This window comes from Protopterus annectens, chromosome 10.part0 (assembly GCF_019279795.1).
Source record: "Protopterus annectens isolate FY-2018-M chromosome 10.part0, PAN1.0, whole genome shotgun sequence".
In the NCBI taxonomy this organism is placed as follows: Eukaryota; Metazoa; Chordata; order Ceratodontiformes; family Protopteridae; genus Protopterus; species Protopterus annectens.
The window spans coordinates 1,439,642,922-1,439,666,033 of NC_056744.1; the positions used below are offsets into that span (position 1 = coordinate 1,439,642,922).

General features: G+C 41.9%; 1 protein-coding gene across 1 annotated transcript in view; it reads left to right on the forward strand.

Moving 5' to 3' along the window:
- Nucleotides 1-23,112, forward strand: part of AKNAD1 (AKNA domain containing 1) — a 704,598-nt gene that overhangs the window by 397,816 nt on the left and 283,670 nt on the right. The window contains exon 4 of the mRNA XM_044086883.1: nucleotides 20,883-22,183. Within this exon, the coding sequence (XP_043942818.1) occupies nucleotides 20,883-22,183 (1,301 nt within the window). The remainder of the gene's footprint in view (nucleotides 1-20,882; nucleotides 22,184-23,112) is intronic.

Consider the following 23,112-nt stretch of genomic DNA (forward strand, 5'->3'; position numbering starts at 1 on the left):
GTGTACTGGCCACTGGTATCAGTCAGCAGTCTGTTCCGTAGCTCCTCCCTCTATAGTACCTGTTGACATCTCTGCCACTTCTCTTGCTACAGGACCCAGAGATCCTCCGCCTCAGGTTTCCCCATTGGGAATTTCCCCTCTTCCGAGGATTCTCCTGATGTTTGGAGATCCTCCTAGGAAGAGGACTTGTAAGAGGAAGCATGTAGACTCCCGAGTCTGTCACTTGGATACTGACTTTGATGAGTCAGAGGGATCCCTAGATCCCCTCTGAGGATGTCTCCTTCTCAGACATCCTAGAACTCCTGAAACAGAGGGGAAACTGGCCCACCAACAATCCCTCTGAGGATGAGTCAGTATACCTAGAGGCGTTTGGATCTCGGCCCTCCACCTCCTGGGTGTCTCCGCCTTTCGACCCCCTTATGCAGGTTATTGCACGAGGCGTGGGCAGCTCCTGACTCTGTAGAGCCAGTCCCTAGGAGGCCTTCAAAATTTATCACTGCCCCGTGTGACAAGCAATTCCTCATTAAGGGTGTCCCCGCTGATGCCATGGTGGTGGTTGCGGCCACCAAAAAGGAACTTGCAGATCCTTCCGTGCCCGTCCATCCTCCTAATAAGGACTCTAGGACCCTGGATAGATGCAGTGGCGGATGTTTTCCTCAGCGACCTTTGCTATCGTTAGCTGAATTACCTATGTCACTTCACCAGACTCCAGAGGGATATCCTTAAGGAGCTGGGTGAGGTAGTTCAGGATCCTACAGCTGCAGGGGCTCAAGAAAAAATTGCTTCGCAGCTAGGAACCCTCAATTCCATTGCAAACTCCTCCATGCGGCTAATATCTTATGCTGCGGATGGAGCGAGTAGAGCCGCAGGTACAGGTGTGGCTCTTAGGCGCCAAGCCTGGATGCGGCTATGTGATTTTTGGATCCCTTTAAGGCGTCCTTCACAAATTCTCCCTTTGATGGGTCAGCTTTGTTTGGCCCTCAGGTGAAGGAAACCTTGACCAGGTGCGAACAGGACGGCAAGACTCTTTCTGCTGTTGGAGTCCGTTTTCCACCCCTTCTAGACCTTATCCCAAAGGACAGAAAGGTGGGAAAATGTGGTTCCATAAATCCCAAGGAGTCACGCGGATTCACGTGGTCAGTTTACCCCTAGAGGCAGAGGGGTAACAACAACAGGCAGCTCTAGAGGCAGAGGGGTCGAAAAACCAGGAAACAGGGAGCCTCTCTCTGACAAGCCCTTTCAGCATCCCTGAGGTGTTGCCCGGCTGTCCCTCCTTGGAGGCAGTCGGGAAGATTATCACTGTACCCAGAAGCCTGGCATTCCCTCACTCAAGACAGATGGGTACAGTCGATCATATCCAAGGGTTACATAATTCCTTTCGAGGAAAGTCCCTTCCCCTCAAGTTCCCTTCCAGATGTACCGCCGGTCTAAGGGAAATTGCAGAGTTAGAAGTCTCAAAACTACTGCAAAAAAGAGCCATTCAGCCAGTTACAATAGACCATTCAGAGCCCGGAATCTATTCAAGGTTCTTTTTGGTCCCCAAAAAGACGGGAGACTGGAGACCAATATTGGATCTCAGCGGACTCAACAAGTCTGTCAGGAAGACAAGATTCCGAATGGTCACTCTTCAGTCAATTCTTCCCTTCTTACAGAAGGACAACTGGATGTGCTCAATAGATCTTCAGGATGCGTACTATCACATCAAAATTCACAGACGCTCCAGGAGATTTCTCCGCTTCGGCTGGGGTCCAGTCATTTCCAGTTCAGAGCCCTGCCCTTTGGTCTCACTACAGCCCCCAGAGTGTTCACCAGATGCATGGCAGTGTTCACGGCTCACCTGAGGCGTCAAGGATTCCAGGTGTTTCCGTATCTCGACGACTGGCTCCTGTCAGCCACCACCAGGCATCAGCTTATACAAGCCAGGGATTACACAATAGACCTTTGTTCTCATTTGGGCATCTCAATCAACTTGAAAAGTCATCCTTATCGCCCTGCCAGTCTATTACCTTCATAGGCGCAAACTTAAACACTGTTCGGATGTCAGCTACCCTTACAGATCAAAGAGTTTCAGACATTCAGAGTCATGTCAGGATCATTCTGGCCAGCAAGAAAGTACAGGCCAGAATGGTTCTAAAGGTATTAGGTCTCATGGCTGCGGCCATTACTCTTCTTCCCTGGCTCGATTCTACATGCGCCTTCTTCAGTGGATGCTGTTCACACAATGGTCATACCAGCAACTTCCAATGCGTCACCAGATTCTGGTGACACAGACATGCAAAGAGCATCTTGCTTGGTGGATCACATCGCCTCAGGTTCACCAAGGCAGGTACTTTGTACCCCATCCCCGATAGCCACGGTCACCACGGATGCCTCCCTGATCGGGTGGGGGGGTCATTATCAGGGCAGGATGGTTCATGGGACGTGGCAGCCGTTCGAGTACCATCTGCACATAAATGTCCTGGAGATGAGAGCAGTGCTTTTAACGTTGCAAGCCCTCAACGACTTTCTTCCCGTAGGAACAATTGCAGTCCACACAGACAACATGTCTGTAGTTTGGTATATCAACAAACAGGGCGGAACCAAGTCCTACCCCTTGTGTCGAGAAGGGCTCAGACTATGGCAATGGGCGATCTCCTCTCATCGGTTTCTGGTAGCAACGCATATCCCTGGGAAAACCAACATTGTAGCGGACAGATTGAGCAGAGCTATTCTCATGCCTCACGAGTGGTCTCTCAAGCAATCTATAGCGGAAGAGATTTTTCTGGAATGGGGTCGTCCATGTTGCGATCTTTTGCTACTCCCAAAACAGCAAATGTCCAGACTTCTTCTGCCTCTTCCCTCTATCAGGCCATCCCCCCAGAGGCGCTCTGACCCAGGATTGGCCCCAGGGACTTCTTTATGCCTTCCCTCCATTTCCTCTGATCCCTCAGGTGATCCAGAAAGCTACCGTTTTGAGAGCCAAATTGATTCTCACTGCCCCTTATTGGCCTCGACAAGTTTGGTTCCCGTTCCTCCATCATCACCTTTTGGTGCAGCCGTGGCATCTGGACCCAGTGCCAGATCTTCTGATTCACCAATCGGGTCAGCTGCACCGGTCAGTCCCTTCTCTCAACCTCACAGCATGGTTGCTCCACTTCCTTCCTTAGCCAGGCTTCCTTTGATCTCTAACCCAGTTAGAGACATCATAGTAACCGCTAAAATCCTCTACCAGGAGGATTTATACAAGCAAATGGAAACGTTTCTCTTATTGGGCTAAGGCCCAGAATATTGATCCTTTTACTGCCCCTGTTCAGGCAGTCCTGGACTTCTTAGCGGAGATTTTTCATGCAGGCTCCTCTTCTTCCACAGTCAGAGTTCAATTGGCTGCTATTTCCAATTTTCATGTCGGGATAGCAGATCATAATATTATGTCCCATAGGCTCTGCAGGGCCTTCTTGAAAGGAATTTTCCTACTAAAGCCTCCAATCAGGAATCCTCCTCCTCAGTGGGATCTAAATTTAGTGCTGACATCCTTGATTCTTCCCCCTTGAGCCAGCTGTTTCTTGTTCCCTGAAATATCTTTCTTGGAAAACTTTATTCCTAGTGGCTATTACATCTGCCAGGAGGGTGTCTGAACTTCATGCTCTTTTGGTTCGACCCCCCTATTTGGTTTTTCATAAAGACAGAGTATCTTTGAGAACTAATCCAACCTTTTTACCTAAGGTCGCTTCAAAGAACAATTTGAATCAATCCATTGATCTCCCTGTATTTTTCCCGAACTATTCAGATAGAGCTGAACAAAAGCTACATTATCTTGATGTCCACCGTCAACTTAGATATTATTTGGACAGAACAAAAAAATTTAGAAAATCTGATCAACTTTTTGTTTCCTATGCGGATAATAAAAAGGCCTTCCTGTTTCTAAAGTGACCTTGTCCAGATGGCTTTCTTCGGTCATCTCTGAAGTTTATACGCTCAGGGGAAAACAGCTGTGCTCAAAACCTAAAGCACATTCAACTAGGAGCTTAGCTACTTCTACAGCTTTTCAAGCTAGACTTCCTTTGGACACTATTTGTGCAGCGGCCACTTGGGCCACTCCTCACACTTTTGTTTCCCATTACAAATTGGACTTGGCCTCCAGGGACAGAGCCAGTTTTGGCTCTACAGTCCTCAAGAGTTTGTTCCATTGAGCCACCCAGGATAGAGGTGCTAGGGGCCGGTCCCATCAAGCAAGAATGAAGGCGAGATTGACAACTTAACATTAAGAAGTTATGTACCTACCATAACGCGTTCCATGTTAGTTGTCTTCTCGCCTTCTTTCTTGACCCTCCCTCCTTCCCCTGGCCTGGACAGACCTTGTTATAAGAAACTGTTATGCTGAAGACCATTCAGACCTGGTCCTTCTTCCATCTGTAAGTTTTCTTTTCTTCCTTTGGGAAGTATTTTATGCTTGGTGCTATTGCCCTTTGTCAGCAAACGAGATCTGGGTACTTACCGCCTTGCATCATGGGATATAAGGCTGCCTCGAGCTGGTAAAAGTGACTCTCGAGCTTAGCAAGTGCCGAGTCGGAGCCGAGGACCGGCTCCGAACCCATCAAGCAAGAAAGAAGGCGAGAGAAGACAACTAACATGGAACGTTATGGTAGGTACATAACTTCTTATTTACATTGTTTCTGTCTATACAAAAATGCAAATTATTATAGCAATAACCCACGCCTGGGTGTGGGTAATGCTGGATTTACCACGGTTGGCGTGGTTTGGTCCCGAAGCCCGAGGATAAAAGCCAACCGTGGAATCCAGCATTACCACCAGAAGTGGTTATTAATTATAATGACATTATTTAAGAAAATAAATAATTACTTTTCTTAAATAATGGCATTGTATAATGCCTGTTTACTACCCTTCGCGGCTGTCTGGTATTCTGCGGCGGTTCTGATGTACTGCGTGCCTGCGGTACATCAGAGTTGAGCAAAAGCAACGGAGAGCCAAGATCTCCGTTGCTTTTACTGTTCGCTATGTTAAATGGGTTTAACATGGCGAGAGCTTTAAAATAAGCAATGGATATCTCCGTTGCTTATTTTGAAGCTGTCTCGCTATGTTAAACCCATTTAATATAGAGACAGCTTTAAAAAGCGGAGATCGCAAGATCTCCGTTGCTTTACACACTGTCGCTATGTTAAAGGAGTTTAACATAGCGAGACAGCTTTAAAAAAAGCAACAGAGATTTCCGTTGCTTTTTTTAAACCTGTGTCGCTATGTTAAACTCTTTTAACATAGCGAGACAGTGTTCTATACTAATGGAAAAAGTCCGGGTGACTGGACCTTTTTCCATTAGAATATTGAGGGATTTACAACGGGCACGCTGGTTGGGCTGGCCAATCAGCGTACACGTTTTAGGGGAGGCATTGTATAATATGTATATTATCCACCTCATGCATTCTATGCAATTTCTGTCATAACTTTATATCATGTGTTTTAAATGATATTCAAATGACGTGCTGTACTATTACTGTCAATTTTTAAATCACTGTGGAGCTTTTCTCCATGGGCCATCTCTAGAAATGGGTCCTTGACCCAGTCGGACTTTCCCAGTTACCAAATGTCAATCAATCAATCAATAAATAAATAAATAAATTTTGTAGTCTGTACTGCCTTATTTCCTTTTTTTTATGCTGGCACCTACATACCCAAGATTCTTTTTTTAAAATGCCTTTCTTCATGAAATATAAAATACGCTCTATATATCAATGCTGTCTTGGAGGGATTTTGTAAAACACAGGGCCTACTATGTGAAAGTACTCACCAAAGCTTTATGATTTATGTTTGTGCATGATGAGATACAGCTGGTTTTGGAGATACTGTGGAATGCTGCATATTGCTGTGATGACAGCCTAATGCACAACTTGGGGAAATAAAAGGGGATAAAGAATTTAGTAAAAGGGAAATTACTCTGTTGTCACATTTAAAGTTGTGTCTCAGAAGTGATTGACTGTAAGAACTGTAAGCGTAATAGATTTGCTTATTGCTGGAGTTTATTTAGGAGTTGTACACCTCACCATAATAAGCTACTTCCAGGCATGATTGGAGCCCATTCCACTAGGGCCTTGTTGTCTTGGACCTACAGAGGTCTCTTTCTGTGGTTTACATAGGTAATGCACAGGTCAGTGTTGACACTGATGGCATGGGTTTGATTCTTTCAAAATGAGATTGTGGCTTCTGAGCCATTGCTATTTTCCAACATGTTATCTAAAATTAGATTTTTTTTAATGCATAAGGTGTGGTTGAGAGGCAATATGCACAGAGGAGAGGGAGAAGTAAGAGGTTATAAATGTAGTTGTTGCTTGGGCATTTTGGGTTAAGGGTTCCATACTACCTGTTAGCACAATATTAAGCAGCATATACTTTGTTTTGTTTAGTTTCCCCAAGAGAGAATTTAAAATATTTGTGCTTTTCTAAAAAGAAGGTTCTCTCTTAGGATTAAAATGAAAAAAATGAAAAAAGTACACTCAGCAAGGCAAACGCTTCACTGTATCGAAAGATGAGTACAAATGTTCCGACAATAATAATAGCAACAGTGAAGCGACCACGCAGCAGGCAACAGTCATAAACCATAAAATCCTTTAATACGTGATGAAATATGGTAAGCCCTTTCGCAAAATGCTTCTTCAGACCAAACAATCCACAAACATTTACAATAAAACTGACACAAATAAATTCATGGCAATAATAATACTCAGTATCAAACTGCAATGTAGGAACATTTACACTCTAACCACCCGATCATATATATAGTAAAAACTATCCCAAAGGCCTCAGAATGGAGTTAATACATAAATTATTTAACAGAGATTCTTCTAGATTTTAAGACAGGTTTTAAGGGGGCTCTCTCATTTATTGTAAATGTGCATTTTAATTTTTAGAATCGTGTTTATATATATGTTTTGTTCATCAATATCTATATGAGGTACTGAATGTATGTTTAAATTTTGATTTTCAGTGATATGTGACTTGTTTTATATTCTTTCTTTAAGAGGTTTCTTGCACACTGTTTGGTTGATGATCTCTATTTAAAGGTTTTTAAAATGTTTGTCGATTGTTTGATCTGAAGAAGCATTTTGCAAAAGTGCTTCCCACATTTCACCACGTATTAAAGGATTTTATGGTTTATGACTGTTGTCTGCTGTGTGGTCGCTTCACTGTTGCTATTATTATTGTCTGAACATATGTACTCTCTCTTAGGATTAGTCTAATTTCTAACAGATTCTTATTGGGCTACTAATTTGTTTTATTTATTTATTACAAATAATCACATGTCCATGACTGCTTTCCACTTTACTTTCCTGGTATATAGTGGCCTTGTTACTTCCACCCTTCAAGCAATTTCTGACTGCAGCTATTAAATCCTCCATAACATGTGTGATAAATAATGAAAGTCATAGCCCAGTTAACTGTATGCCTTTTTTCTGTGTAGTGATACCAAAGCAATTGTGCACACATCTCGATGTGTTGACCTAAAACACCTGACGCCTCCCTCTTGATTCACTTATAAGGTGCAGGAAAGGCCTCCAGGGGGAGGGGGGGCTACCAAACTCATCCTGTCCCTCCCAACTGACCATCCAGTTCCTAAAGCCTATTCTCTAATTCAGGTTACTAGTGGTGTGGTCAAATATTTGGTCCCTGTCACAACAGGCTGACATCAGCTGCTGCATTTGTAACAAATCTTTCTCTTCCTATGCCCCTGGACTGGACGACTTGTTGCTTGTTAGCCCCATTTCCTTTCAATGCCTTCACTGTCTTGGACCTGCAGACATCTGTTTTGGCACTTCTCTCATTTCATCATTTCTGAATTTTTTTCATATCTCTCTCGAGCCATTTCACAAGCCTCTCTTTCTTTATAAATGGTTCATTAGTATTATCATGTGCATCTGCTTGAGATCCGTAGGCCATAATGACTTGGCATCCAGTTTCAGATTAACAAAGTCTATATCTGGAGTCTTCCATTATAACATTGTTGCTTTCTTAGTTTTTCTCCTTGGCCTCACTTTGCCCTTGCTGCAAAGTCTCTCTTTCAGTCATTTTATTTACTTGATCAAGGCTTAGGAAAGTCTTATATATCTCAACAAACAGTAAAAATCCAGAAAACAGACTGTGAAAACAGCGAAGGTCTATGTGACAAATAATCCAAGAACGAACGGCCACTAAGGGCATACTTACTCGGAAAAAAAATTCAGCAGCTACTCTGAAAGCCATATATTTTAATAGAAAGTAGACAATTCTCCATGTGGTGCAGGGATTTCTTGGCTGATCTGGAGTTACAAATGCATTGTCTTTCTTGCTCTGTTGATTTTAAAATTGTTTACATTGTACTATAAATACCTAAGATGCTTCAGTTGTGTTGTATCCCTGAAACTAGTCCGTTTAGAGACAGAAAACAAATACAGAGAGACAGAATGATTTTGTGTGTGTGTGTGTGTGTGTGTGTGTGTGTGTGTGTGTGTGTGTGTGTGTGTGTGTGTGTGTGTGTGTGTGTGTGTGTGTGATAGAGAGAGACAGAGACCAAGAAAAGGAAGTGGGTTAGAGATTAGACAATCCAGATACGTTTTTAGGTTGAGCAGATAGATAATCTTATATAATAAACACACTGATGATTTTCAGATCCAGAGCAGTAATATCACTATCATCTACATTACTTCTCATGCTTTTCAACTAACTGAGCCTTACAATTATATTTGCTTGATGGTTTGAAATTTCTTCCTAATTCCATTTATATAAGATGTAAATGAAACAGAACTGTAGCCCGGACTGCCCAGTAGTGGGAATAGTTATAGTTTTAAGAGATACCCTTAATATATAATCTGAAGTTGTTAATCGTCTTCCTATTCATCAATGATGGGTTCAACCGAGTCGGCCTAATATCAAGCTCACATACACCAAAAACTCTCGAGCTAAGCTGCTACCCACAGTGCCCTTCTCCCAGTTACCTCAGATCTCGTTTGCCGCGCACCCATATAGCAGCATTTCATCGAGCTCTCCAGCTAAGTATTGTATTTTTCATATTTTGCTGTATTTTGTAAGCTTTTCTCTCAAAACTCCTATATTTCTTGTTTTCTTAACTAGCTCTACCCACGGGTATTCTCTTTCTTACCATTGTTGGTAAATGCCCTTCCTTACCCTTGTGGTATTCTTAATACCATTGTTGGTATTTTCTTATAGGTTCATATATTCACAGGTAGGTACTAGGCTATCTGCCTGAGGGCATTTATAAGGCTAGCCAGAGTGTGTCAGCTTTCGCCGCCCCATTGATTAATTAACTGAGCCTCTGTTAAGAAGAGCCAATGAAGTGATCCCAGGGGTGTATTTTCTGTTACCCATCCACTCGTCAAGGTTTCTGTTGAAGAGTGTTAGTGAGGGGCTCTGCCTAATGTAGTTAGGAATTTTGTTCCAAAGCATGGGGAGTCTCTGTGACAGGAATCTATCTCTCCAGCATGTTCTATTTATTGTTGTGGCGAGGTTTAGCTCACTAGTGCGAGTGGCTCGCAGTGACTTGGATTTCTTTAGGTGGAGCATGTCCATCAATTCTGAGTTGGACATGGCTTTGTAAGTCAGGCAGAGATCCCCTCTGAGTAAGCGATATGCGACTGAGTACAGCTGGAGTTTTTCCAGTCGGGCTGCATAGGACATATGTTTGAGGCCAGTAATCATCTTGGTGAGGTACTTTTGTGGTCTTTCCAGCTGTTGGAAGTGTCTTGTGAGGTACATCCCAAATGGGGCATTGTACTCTATGATGGGTCTGATGAGTGACGAGTAGAGGGGCACTATAACCTCTTTATTTCTAGATGCGAACCCTTTAGTAATTAGATGGGCTACATAGAAGGATTTCCTAACTACTTTGGCAATATGATTGTTAAAGGAGAGATTACTATCTACCTGGGTCCCCAGATCTCTTATCACCTCTTCTGTATTAAGGGGAATGCCACCTATGTGGTAATTCATGGGTGTTTTGTTTTTTCCAAACGGGATGACTATGCATTTTTTGCCATTTAGCTTGAGACCATGACTTTGACACCAGGTGTCCATCTCAGTAAGGCCCTTTTGGAGAATGTCCATGTCAGCTGGAGAGTCAATTATGGCTCCCAGTTTGCAGTCATTGGCGAACTTGGTTAGCCATAGTCCTCCTGTGTTTGCCTGTACTTCTGAGAAGTATATCCCAAACAGTAGGGATCCCAGGACTGAGCCTTGTGGGACACCACTTGTTACTGGTTTAGAGTCGGACCTGGAGCTTGCTATTCTTACCATGTAAGTTCTGTCTGTAAGCCAGTTGGCAACCCATCTCGTGACATAGGGGTTAATGTTCAGGCTGGTGAGTTTTTCTATAATTCCTGAGTGGGGAATGGTGTCAAAAGCTTTGGTGAGGTCAATGTAGGTTGCGTGAACTACCTTCCCCTCATCTATGGCCTTGGTGACTGTCTTGAAGAAGTCAACCAGGTTTAGTAGGCATGATCTGCCCTTAACAAAGCCGAACTGGGTTGGGTCAAGTGTTTGGAGGTTCCTAATGTCTTTGTTAATGAGTTCCATGATGATGCGCTCCATAGTCTTGCAGACCAGGCTAATCAGGCTTATGGGGTGATAGTTACCAGGGTCAGTTGTGGCCTTTCCTTTGTGGAGCAGAATAACCATTGCTGTGCACCATTCTATGGGCATGTAGCCTGTGGAGAGGCTGAGGTTGAACAGTGTGTTTAGGTAGAGGGTTAGTTTGTTCTGTAGTTCATGCAAGACGCAGCCTGGGACACCATCTGACCCCACTGATGCTGTGCTTCTTCTTCTCTTCTCTTCTTCTCTTTTCTTTCCTCCTCAGTACCTCTTTTTGGATTAGTTACTCATTTTTTTGGTATGTCTGAAAAGAAAGGGACTTCAGGGTTTAAGCATTGCTCTTCCTGCAATGGTAAACTCCCCAACAGCAATCTGCATGAGGAATGTGTTTATTGTCTGGGGCTTCCGCACCTATCTGTGAAACCTCCTTGTCAAATTTGTGTTAGTTTCAGTCAGCGGATGTTGAATGAAAGAAAGAACATCCTCATTTGGACCCTTCTTCACCGGCTGGTGAGAAGGGCAAGCTTTATAAGAACAAGCCCCATAAAACTTCCATGGGGCACAAGATCGCCTCCTCGGTTCCGATAACCTCAGCTCCGAGCTCTGCTCCACTGGTTTCTTCTGATATTGTGATGACTTCCACATTGGCGCCACCCTCAGCACCGACTACTGCTATGGATCAGACTGTGGTTTCAGACCCTACCTTATTGCCTGCCATTAGCTCTGCACCATCATCCCCTATCTCCATTCCGAGATTGGTACCGACGACTTAATCAGATCCGATAATGACCTCCACCCCAGCTATCACTTCGGCTCTGAGCCCATTTTTGGCAACGATAGTTCCCCTTTTGCCTGTCTCGAAACTGGAATCCTCAGTGCTGACTTTTACTTCACCTCGGACCCGGTATTCCCCGCCCTTGGATCCTTTTGCTAGATAAGCCTTTAGCCCCTTTTTGGACTGACTTGCCTCCCCCTCAGGAGTGTCAATAAGGTCCACCAGGAACCTTTCTGAATTGGATGTGGTGCGCCTGTTTGATCAGCTGCTGACAGCTAGGGGATTACAAATTTTCCTCAAACCCACCCCACTCCGGACTTTGGGTCGATTGCCCCTGCAACTCCCACTTATTCTCCTCCCTTGGACTCCATAGCTCCGATGTCTGTGGGAGGAATCCTCTCCTCAGTCCCGACAGTGACCTTCTCTGAGGCTGAGAAGCCCCTTTGGGTTTTGGTTCCTTTGGAACCATCCCTTCCTCAATCTCATGCTTGGGGAGTGGAACCCTTGGCTCCGGGAATGGTTCCAGTTGTTTCATCAGCTCCATCTTCAGCTCTGGGGTTGTCTCCTGCCCCAGTTTTGCTTGAGGCTCCATCCCCAGGAGCAGGCCGTGCAGACCGGGGTGTGACCCTGGTTCTGAGATTGTCTTCCTCGGTTCCAGGCTCCCATTCCTCTTCGGGCAGGCCTGCCTTCCGGGTGATGGAGAGGGTGCTTGCTTTGGGAAGTGCTCCACCTACGTTGAACCTTCCCCCCATTCCTTCTGAGCTGCAGCTATCACAGGCCACCCCCCCAGGACACTGAGAGTGCAATCCTCAGGAAACCCCTGTACAGGGTAACCTCCTTTCTGAGTCCTCTTCAGGTGTTCCCACTCAAGATCTTCCTCGGAAATGGACATGTAAGATGAAAGACATGGACTCACCGGAGGAGTCCCTCACTGAAGATATGGATTACGATGATGGGGAGGGGTCCCCATGGTCACCCCCTGATAATGTATCCTTTGTAGACATCCTGGAAAATTTGAGGCCGAGGGATGACTGGAAGCCCTACAACTCTTTCTCAGAGGAATCCATATTCCTGCAGGCCTTCTGCTCTTGGCCCTCTACTTCTTGGGTGACCCTGCCGCCGATTACCTAGTCAAGCTCATCATGCAGTGGGCATGGAAGAACCCTGATACCATTGAGGCCATTCCCCGGAGACCAGACAAGATACTCTCCCCTCTAGAAGAACAGCCCCATTGGTCGAGAGGCTTACCAGTAGATGCTATGGTGGTGGCGACTGCCATGAAAAAGAACACTGCAGAGGAAAGTCCTGCTGTCCACCCACCCAACAGAGAGTCCCAGGTGGTGGACAGATTAGGGAAGTGAGTTTTTGCTTCAGCGACCTTTGCTGTTAGGTCTCTGAATTACTTGGCACATTTTACGAGGCTCCAAAGAGATCTCATATCTGAACTCTCTGGGACCTTCGCAGGTCAAGTTTTGGATGGGGCACGTGATAAAGTTGCTTCCCAACTTGCTACCCTAGTGTCGATTTCCAACTTGTCCATGAGGTTGCTGTCCCACGCAACCGAAGGGGTGGCTAAAGCTGCTGGTGCAGGTGTAGTTTTGAGACACCATGCCTGGATGCCATTTATGACCTCGCGGACTCCTTCAAGTCTTCCTTTTTAAATGCCCCTATTGAACCATCCACTTTGGTTCTAAAGTGAAGGACGCATTAGCCAGGTGTGAACAGGATAGAAAAACCTTGTCTGCCGTTGGCCTATGTTTTTCCAAGCCTCAGCGCTTTTTCTCCAGGAGCCAGAGGAATGGAAAGATGAGGCACAAAAAATCTCAAGGCCCTTTCTGTAGTGCACGTGGCGAGGACTCCTCCAGATGCAGACAGGGTTCCAATAATAGAAGACACCCCTTTCAGAGCAGAGGGGGTCCCCAAAATCAGGGCTCCAGGATTCTTTCTGTGGACAACCTTATCAGTGCTCCTGAAGTGCTGCCTGATTGCTTTCCTCTGGAAGCAGTCGGGACTCGTTTCTCTCTGCACCAAGCTGCCTGGTGCTCTATTACAAATTATTAGTGGGTGCAGAGAATCATTTCCAGAGGTTATTACATTCCCCTAATCTCTTACCCAAGACCTCCGAAATCTCTTCCCGATGTTCCACCCAGTCAAAGGGAAGAGGCAACTTCAGAAATAAGAAAGCTGTGTCAAAAACGAGTCATCCAACAAGTACCCCCAGACCAGTGTGGATCCGGTTTTTACTCAAGATTCTTATTGGTGCCAACAAAGACCAGGTACGGGAGGCCCATTTTGGATCCCAGCCAGCTAAACAAATCAGTAGTTCAGACCAAGTTCCACATGGTCACGATTCAATCCATTCTCCCAATTCTTCAGGAAGGTGTGTGGATGTGCTCGATAGACCTCCGGTATGCGTATTACCACATCAAAATGGACAAACGCTCCAGGAGTCACCTTTGCTTCTAGCTGGGAGCCAGTCATTACCAATTCAGAGCCCTGCCATTCAGTCTCTCGATGGCCCCCAGAGTGTTCATGAAATGCCTAAGCAGTGGTGACAGCTCATCTGAGACTTCAGGGATTCCAGGTGTTTCTGTATCTAGACAATTGGCTCCTCTCCACCCCTACCAAGCACCTACTGGTCAGGGCCCTCCCCTACACCCTAGCACTGGCCGAGTTCCTAGGCATCACAATTCACTGGAAAAAATCCAACCTTCATCCCACTCAACAATTGGAATTTATAGGAGCGATATTCAACACTCAGACCAGCCAAGTCTCTCTTCCTCCTCACAGACTTCTGAGATTACGGTTACAAGTACAAGTGATATTCTGTCGAAGGAAGGTGTCTGCAAGGGAAGTTCTTCAGGCTCTGGGGTCTATGGTGGCAGTCATTCCAATTGTCCCCCTAGCAAGATTGCAAATGAGAATACTACAATGGCTCCTTTTGCACCAGTGGCTATCCACTCTCCACCCCCTGAACGCACAGATCCTCATCACCAACTCCTGCAAGCAAGATCTCCTCTGGTGGATGAGAACAGATGAAAATCTTTAGTTTCACCCCTTCCAGACTCCCCAACTCAATGCCATGGTGACCACGGACGCTTCCCTGATAGGATGGGGGAACCGCTTCCAGGGAAAGACAGTCCAAGGCATGTGGTCCAACCTAGAGGTCAACTTGCATATCAATGTCCTGAAGTTAAGAGCGATGCTGTTAGCGTTGCAGGCACTTCATCCACTCCTTCCATCAGGAACAATTGCTATCCAGTCAGACAATATGTCGGTCGTCTGATACATAAACAAACAGGGAGGGACCAAATCCTACCCTCTTATGTCACGAGGCAATGAGAATTTGGCATTGGGCAGTAGATTCCAACTGCTTTTTAATTGCAACGCATATCCCGTGGAGCTCCAACGTGATTGCGGACAGACTAAGCAGATACATACTTTGTCCTCATGAGTGGTCTTTCCACTCGATCATGATGGCAGAAATCTTCAGCCATTGGGGCCAGCCTTGTTGTGATCCTTTCGCCTCCCCCTCAAACAGAAAATGCAACAGCTATTTTGCCCTCCTTCTCCCACATGGGGAGTCACCAAAAGATACTTTGACTCACGATTGGCCCACGGGTCTCCTCTATGCTTATCCTCCAATACCTCTGATACCCTTATTTCTAAGGAAAGCTATTTGGTTGAGAAGCAAGGTGATCCTCATTGCCCCTTTCTGGCCTCATCAAGTGTGGTTTCCCTTCCTCCGACCTCATCTGTTACAACCTCCTTGGATCCTGGACACTCGTCAGGACCTAATATCTCACCCACAAGGGCTGACTCCCCCAAATCTATCCACCCTCAAGCTGACAGCTTGGTTTCTCCACTTCCATTAGTCACCAGGCAGGAAACTCTCTCCTATTCTGTCCGGGATATTATTCTGGCCTCCCACAAACCATCCCCCAGAAAACTCTACAGAGATAAGTGGAAAAGATTCACTATCTGGTCGAATAATCAGATGCTAGACCCCTTTTCAACTCCTACAGCCACCATTCTTCACTATCTCTCTGAGTTGTTTAACAATGGGGCATCAGGCTCTACTATTTGAGTCCATTTAGCAGCTATTTCCAAGTTCTGTAATGGTTCAGATGGAGTCCCTCATATCTCCACCCAACTCTGCAAGACCTTTCTCAAGGGAGTTTTCCATAGTAGACCTCCTATCAGGCAGCCTGTAGAGACATGGAATCTCTCCCAGGTTCTCCAGTGTCTCTCTCTACCTCCCTTTGTGCCTGCCGTGACATGTGATCTGAAATTCCTGTCATGGAAGTCATTGTTTTTTGTGGTGGTCACATCAGCCAGATGGATATCTGAGTTACAAACTTTATGCATCAAGAGCCCGTATCTAATCTTTCATAAGGACAGAGTATCCCTTCATACTAACCCATCTTTTCTCCCCCCAAAGTGGTTTCCGACTTCTCTCGTGCTGTATCAAAAGTTACTTTATCAAAATGGCTCAGAGATTGCATTACCTTTGCATATTCCCTTACGTATGAATCCAGACTTGATCAAATCAAAGCTCATTCAACTAGGGTCATTGCAACTTCAGTTGCCTTCCATTCCAGGTCTTCCATGGATGACATCTGTGCAGCAGCCATTTGGGCTAAACTCCATACCTTCATCAGGCATTACAAATTGGATCTGGTCTCCAGGGGAAGAGCGGCCTTTGGCTCAATGGTTCTCAGGAATGTTGTTCCATAAGGGCCATCCAGGTTCTCCAAGTAGCTTGGGATTCTGTCCCATCAGTGATGAACAGGAAGATTAACAACTTCAGATAAAGAAGTTATGTCTTACCATAACATTCCATTTGAGTTGTTGATCTTCTTCCAGTCATCACACCCTCCCACCGTCCCTCACCAAAAGCTCCTGGTGGATCTTCTGGGTCCTTATGGTGTTTCAGGGTTTCTGCGCAGAGATGGCCTCTGTCTTTCTGTTTCTTCTATATGTTGCATGCAAATTCGATCTGAGGTAACTGGGAGAGGGGTATTGTGGGTAGCAGCATAGCTCGAGAGTTTTTGGTGTACGCAAGCTTGGTATTAGGCCGACTTGGTTCCAAGGGCTCAGAACCGAACCTAACAGTGATGACTGGAAGAAGATTAACAAGTCAGATGGAACGTTATGGTAAGACATAACTTATTTTTCTCGTGTGTGTGTGTGTGTGTGTGTGTGTGTGTGTGTGTGTGTGTGTGTGTGTGTGTGTGTGTAAGGGGGTGTATGAGAAGGTGAGCTCCCCTTCATCAGAATTTTCTATCTATTTTACAGTGTGGGTCTTGGATCGATTTACTAGGTGAACTTTTATTTTTCCGCCTGGTAGAATCTGTCAATCCTATTGTCTATCCAACATTAAATAAGACTTGCCGTTTTTTTTTTTTTTTTTTTTTTTTTAATACCATCGTCTCACTACTTCCTTCTTCTATTATAAGCTAGAACACCTTTGGTCTCAGGATTTGTCTTCCTCTTCCCTCCTCACGTTTGGAATGACCTTGAATCAGAAGAGATTTATTCTGGGGTAGCCAGTTTTTTAGTATTTTCAAGTTCTGAACTCAAAAGATGGCCAAATGCTTCTTTCTCCATGGCTGCTCTGCATTTCAGCTGTATAATTTTATTTCTTCTGTTAACCTGTTCAGTCTTCATCAAGAATTGTCTTTTCTAGTTATTTCATGCAATGCCACAACATTTTGGGGTAGGTGTTGTTTATTAGGTAGGAACAGTCATTCAATAAAATCTGATTAAGGTATAAGTAAATAGAACAATATATCTTCTATAGGCATACCTTTTTACTTCAAGATATTTCTCACTCCTATATTTAACAGAATAGAACTGACAGATTTACAGATATGAAGTAATATGGGGCATCAGCATTACCCTTAAATGGGGAAACTAAGCAAGTAGAATGTTACCACAGGAAGATCATCAGGTTCCCATGTCAGAATGCTGGAACTGGCTGAGTTGCAGTGGCTATACTATACTGGACTCAGAAATAGGAGAAAAGGTGAGTTTTATATCTTTGCTGAGTTTGTTTGACATATATGTGGAAATTGGGGGTGTGGGGTTACCCCTACATAAGTGTGTGCAGGTGGCCTATATGCCCTGCAAAGAGTAACTGTTGTGTATGTTTTGTGACCTTTATAGTGTCACTTATGTGGTGATGCTATCTTTTGTGAGTCTAGATATTTCAACGGCGGTTGTGTGCTAATTAAGCATAGTGGGTCTCCTTAAATGGCTAGCACTGCTACAGCAGTGAGAAGGTTGATGATAGCTAGTGTTGATGTATAGCCTCCTTGAAGGTTCCTAGTTTCAATGTCTGTGTACTCTGATACATTATGAGCATATAATGGACTCCAAATTATGTGAGATGTATAATTTCTCATCTGTTATATAGTTAGTCCATGTCTTGACATTTTGTCTACATTCTTCTTTAGAAGTATCAGTGTAACATACTTCCCCTTCAAGGAATGGGGAAATTTTCAGCTCTGACTGGAGTCTGATAAATTTTATTTAACATTCAAGACTGATATTTATTGTAATTTTTATTAGGGTCTGTATCACGACATTGAATGATAAAAAAAGTGAAGGCTCTTTTATTGAACACTAAAGATTGAAAGTAGTAAATGTCAAACACATGGAACAGTGATTTCTTTCCCCAGGGAAAAAAATTGCTGCTCCGCAAAAAAAAAAATCCAAACACAAAATAAAGTGGGGGGCTTTGTCACTCACAGCCCCCAATGTGGGGGGCTGTGCCCTCCATGCACCCACTACTTAAATATACCAACTCCGAGATCACATCACGGTGGAGGAAATGGCAAAGTCCCGAAAATGCCCCAACGATTTTTTTTCCCTGGGAAAAAAATTGCTGTTCCGTGTGTTCAGCATTCAGTGCTTTCGACTTTTAGTGTTGGATAAAAGAGCTTTCGCTCTTTTTATCATTCAACATTGTAATATAGACCCTTTTTATTATACCTCACAAGTGATTTTATATGTGAATTAATGGAGTCACTGTATAAGGTTTAGAAATTAAATATGATGAGAGAAAGTGAGAGGCAACAGCTGCAAGGGAAAAAGCAATTTCTTTTTATCAGAAGCCTTTACAGTTGTTATTAGTTGTTATGAGTTCAATCAGCAGCCATTTACTTTATGCTGCAGTGTGGTAGTCTTGAAATGCTGTAAGACAGTAGAAACAATAGCAACCCCTTTTCTTACTTACTGTAGTAAAATCTGATACTGCCTTATGAATCATTGTCTGGTCTAATTAAATTTTTGGTCCATTATTTTAGCATCAGGTCGAGTATCAGTCTGACCACTGATCACAAAGAAACAAAAAAAAAACAAACATAGAAAGGTTTATAAATCATTCCCTTCATTTCATTCTTTGTAGAGATAAACTGTTCAGACATACAGACACATGTGGATACTATGGTGTAAGGCAATTTATTAACTATAGTAATAGTTATTTTCATTCCTTTTAATATGCTGATAGAAAACAATTGGGTGATATAAAAGGTGTGTGTTAGATTTACAATAAGGAATAGCAGTACTGCAAATAAGTACATACATGTCAGTTATTCCATGAGTAATCCACAAGTAAGCGCTTTCGTTTAACATAGATTAAACTTCATCAGACAATGTATCTCATGACCTCACTTCCTTTTATACTACAGGTTCATTCATTAAGGAGAATTAACACCGCATGACTCTCCATAATTGCAGTTTAGCATGCCCCTGCCCCAGCATAAGAAACATCTATATAAATGACTAATGTTAATAAAGGCTTAATACTCCACTTACAACAAGTTAAAAAATTAAGGAAAATGCATATGGTATTACAAAAGTGATGAATGTGATAAAAAATACACACACACACATGTATATATATATATATATATATATATATATATATATATATATATATATAAAACAGCAAAAATAACATAAAAATGTAATAAATTATGTGCATTCACCTATAAAAGTGTTAAATATATATATATATATATATATATTGAATACTAGCTTAATATATTATATTTTTAATTATCTCATTATGCCACTATAAATCATCACAATCAAGGGTATATGAATATATACACTGATATGTGTATTGCGTATATATACATATACGAGCATTATAAACCAATCAATAAATTAATGTGTTATATGAGGCTTATTTTTAGAACACAAGGAACTGCAATGGCAAATTAGAACACAAGCCGATACCTGGCCTGGTATTAATGAACGTAGTTCAATAACTCCTGTTTTGAAATTAAAAGCACTAAATAGGAATAAAATAGTAGAATGAGATACAGTATATATTTTTTTACAAATTAAAACTATAATATAAATTTTCTTATAGATTAATATAGAAGGTAGCATTTATATTATAATACAATATAGTTAGTGTATATACACATTCATTTATTTATTTAATACATATTTATATGAAAAGTATATATAGACACTGTTTTTAACACTATATTTATTTTAATATTTTAAGCAAGTACATAAGTTCATTTTGATGCTGATGGATCATGGAAGTTTTTTATGCAAGTCTAACATAGTAATTTATTGATTGGTTTATAATGCTCGTATATGTATATATACACAATACACATATTAGTGTATATATTTATATACCCTTGAATGTGATGATTTATAGTGGCATAATGAGATAATTAAAATTTTAATATATTAAGCTAGTATTTAATATATATATATATATATATATATTTTTTTTTCTTTTGTAACACTTTTATAGGTGAATGCACATAATTTATTACATTTCTATGTTATTTTTGCTGTTTTATATATATATATATATATATATATATATATATATATATATACACACACACATATATATATATATATGTGTATTTTTTATCATGTTCATCACTTTTGTAATATTATATGCATTTTTCCTTAATTTTTTAACTTGTTGTAAGTGGAGTATTAAGCCTTTATTAACATTAGTCATTTATATAGATGTTTCTTATGCTGGGGCAGGGGCATGCTAAACTGCAATTATGGAGAGTCGTGGTGTTAATTCTCCTTAATGAATGAACCTGTAGTATAAAAGGAAGTGAGGTCATGAGATACATTGTCTGATGAAGTTTAATATATGTTAAATGAAAGCGCTTACTTGTGGATTACTCATGGAATAACTGATCTATTATTTTAATTGAAACATCAGTGTTTAATAGGATTCAGTCTTCCAGCTTGGTGGCTCTTTGCTTGTAGTTGGTATTCATTATTTCATTTTGTTCTTTCGTTTCAAAGTACATACATGTGCTTGTTGTATCCAAAAGTAATTTATATCTATAATTGAATTCCTTATTAATGCATCATCCTCATGCCGAACTTCGCAACATTTTAAACAAATGAATTACCTAATAATAAAAGTTCAGTAGATATGGGGTCGGACAGTGATGAAATAAAAGATGTAGTACAGACAAGATAACTTAATACTCGAGAGTTTATCAATTATAACAGTGTTGTTTTTTTCTGACAGTTCATTTGAGCACGTGTGACTTCCTTGCCTATCTGGAAGAGGCTTCTGCATTTGGTACTAAGAATGAAGCTGTTAATGAAAGGAGTAATGTCTCAGCATCCAGGAAAAGTGAATGTGAACAGTCTGAAGAAGAAAACAGTGTACTCCAGCATATGCATTTTGTTGGGAGCGAGTTGTGTGATGCATATAATAATAATCAAGAAAATTTATGGTGTGAGGGATATCCAGAATATATCCACCAGCACTGTCCTGAAATATCTCACCTGGAATGCAAAACAGTGCCTGCTAACATGACACTGAGAAAAGATTTGGCTGATATTTCAGGTGTAACAGCAAACGAGATACAATCTGCTGGTACTGAAAATGGACAGAACTCAAAACTAGAAACAATTTTAGTGACTAATGACTCTTTAAGAACTAATGAAAGTCATAGAAATAACTCTCATGTAGATATAAAGTCAGTGTTACTTTCAAATGGTGCTGCACATAATGCTTCAGAATTGATGTCCTGCAAGGCTACTACAGATGTAGATCCACCTATTCAGTCTAAGATTTCGGATGTTCTTCTTCGCCATTTTGCAAAAGAAGATTTGGTATTTAGTGCAAATAAATATATTGACTGTGAGACTATCCCAGAGATATCATGTTCTGAAAGCATAGATGAAACTTTGTTTAGCTACACAGATGCTTCAAAATGTAGCAAAAATACTATAAGGCTTAGTAGTAAAGCAGAAACCACTCAAAATAACATTTCAAAAGATGCAAAAGAAGGCTCCGGGACTGATTGTTTTGTAGGTGATGCACTAAACAGTGACAGAGTCACATTTAATAAATCCAGTAATACTGGCAATGACCAGAAGGAACACTGCAGCATCCCTTCAAGAGACGATCAAAGATCACACAGCCTGAACTCACTGACTCATGGAGAGCAACATAAAAATGAACAGAATATGCACTCAGATAAAGAAATGGAACCAAGTCCAAATCTTCCATTAGTAAAATCAGTTTCTTACAATGAAATAAAGTACGGCCAAGGGCAAGTACATTATCCACTCCCTGATTTTTCTAAAGTTGCTCCAAAAGTGAAAATCCCTAAATCAAACAGTACTACAAAGCACCCTAGAATTAAAAAAGCCAATTCCTCACCCAGCCTTTTAACTAGATCAGTAGTTTCACAAACTGGAACTGCAGATGTGGTAAGAGAGATTTTAGAATCCATGCAACAGCCCGAGGATTTTTTTGATGCTGGACAAATAATGGCTGAGTTAACAGCAGAACTGGAATTTAATCACCATTTGAAGGTAAACAGAGTTTGGTTAAGCAACTTTGCATATTTTAAGTTTATTCACTGCTATTTAACTTCTGCAATACTTGGATTCATTATTATGCATTTTATTGACGTGACATTTTTCAGACTTGGTGCTGTGTATGAGATATTCTAGCTGAAAGAAACTTACTATTATGCAATGACTGGCAATTAATATTAAAAAAATGAGCACGCTGATTGACCAATCCAACCAGCAAGCCTGTTGTAAATCGGAGACTATACCAACAAGAATAGGTCCGGTCACCCGAACTTTTTCCTGTTAGTATTTCTCGTAATTTTGGCACAGGCAAAAATAAAAGGATAATCAGGAAAGTTCTGCAAAATTAAAGAAACAAACCTGATTATCCTTTTATTTTGTCTGTCCCGGCTCTCCCAAAAGCAAAACATCTCCCAATTTCTTTTTTTTTCTTTTTTTTTAAATTTTTAATTAAAAAAAAAAAAATTCAACAGAGATCTTCCTTTCTCCGTTGCTTCCTCTGCACAGCTGTGATGTACTGCATAAGCATGGGAACACAAGTCCCATACGCATGCGCAGTACATCACGAAAAGCCCCAGGATAGCAGAAAACCGCGGAAGGGCAGCACGGAGGCATTGTACAAAGACATTATTAAAGAAAAGCAAGTATTCTTTTTCTTAAATGATGTCATTGGATTTACCCACGGTTGTCTTTGTTTGGTCACGAGGGCGAACCACACCAACTGTGGGTAAATCCAGCATTACCCACACCCAGACGTGGGTTATTGCTTAAATATTAAACAATGCCACACTGGTTGCCCTAATGTTTTTTGTGAAAAACTGTGGTTTGCTATGATTAATTGCATTTCACTTAGCTGAGACATGAATAATTGTAACTAGAATATCTAACAATAACATAGATGTCACATAGCTAAGATTTTCCAGGAC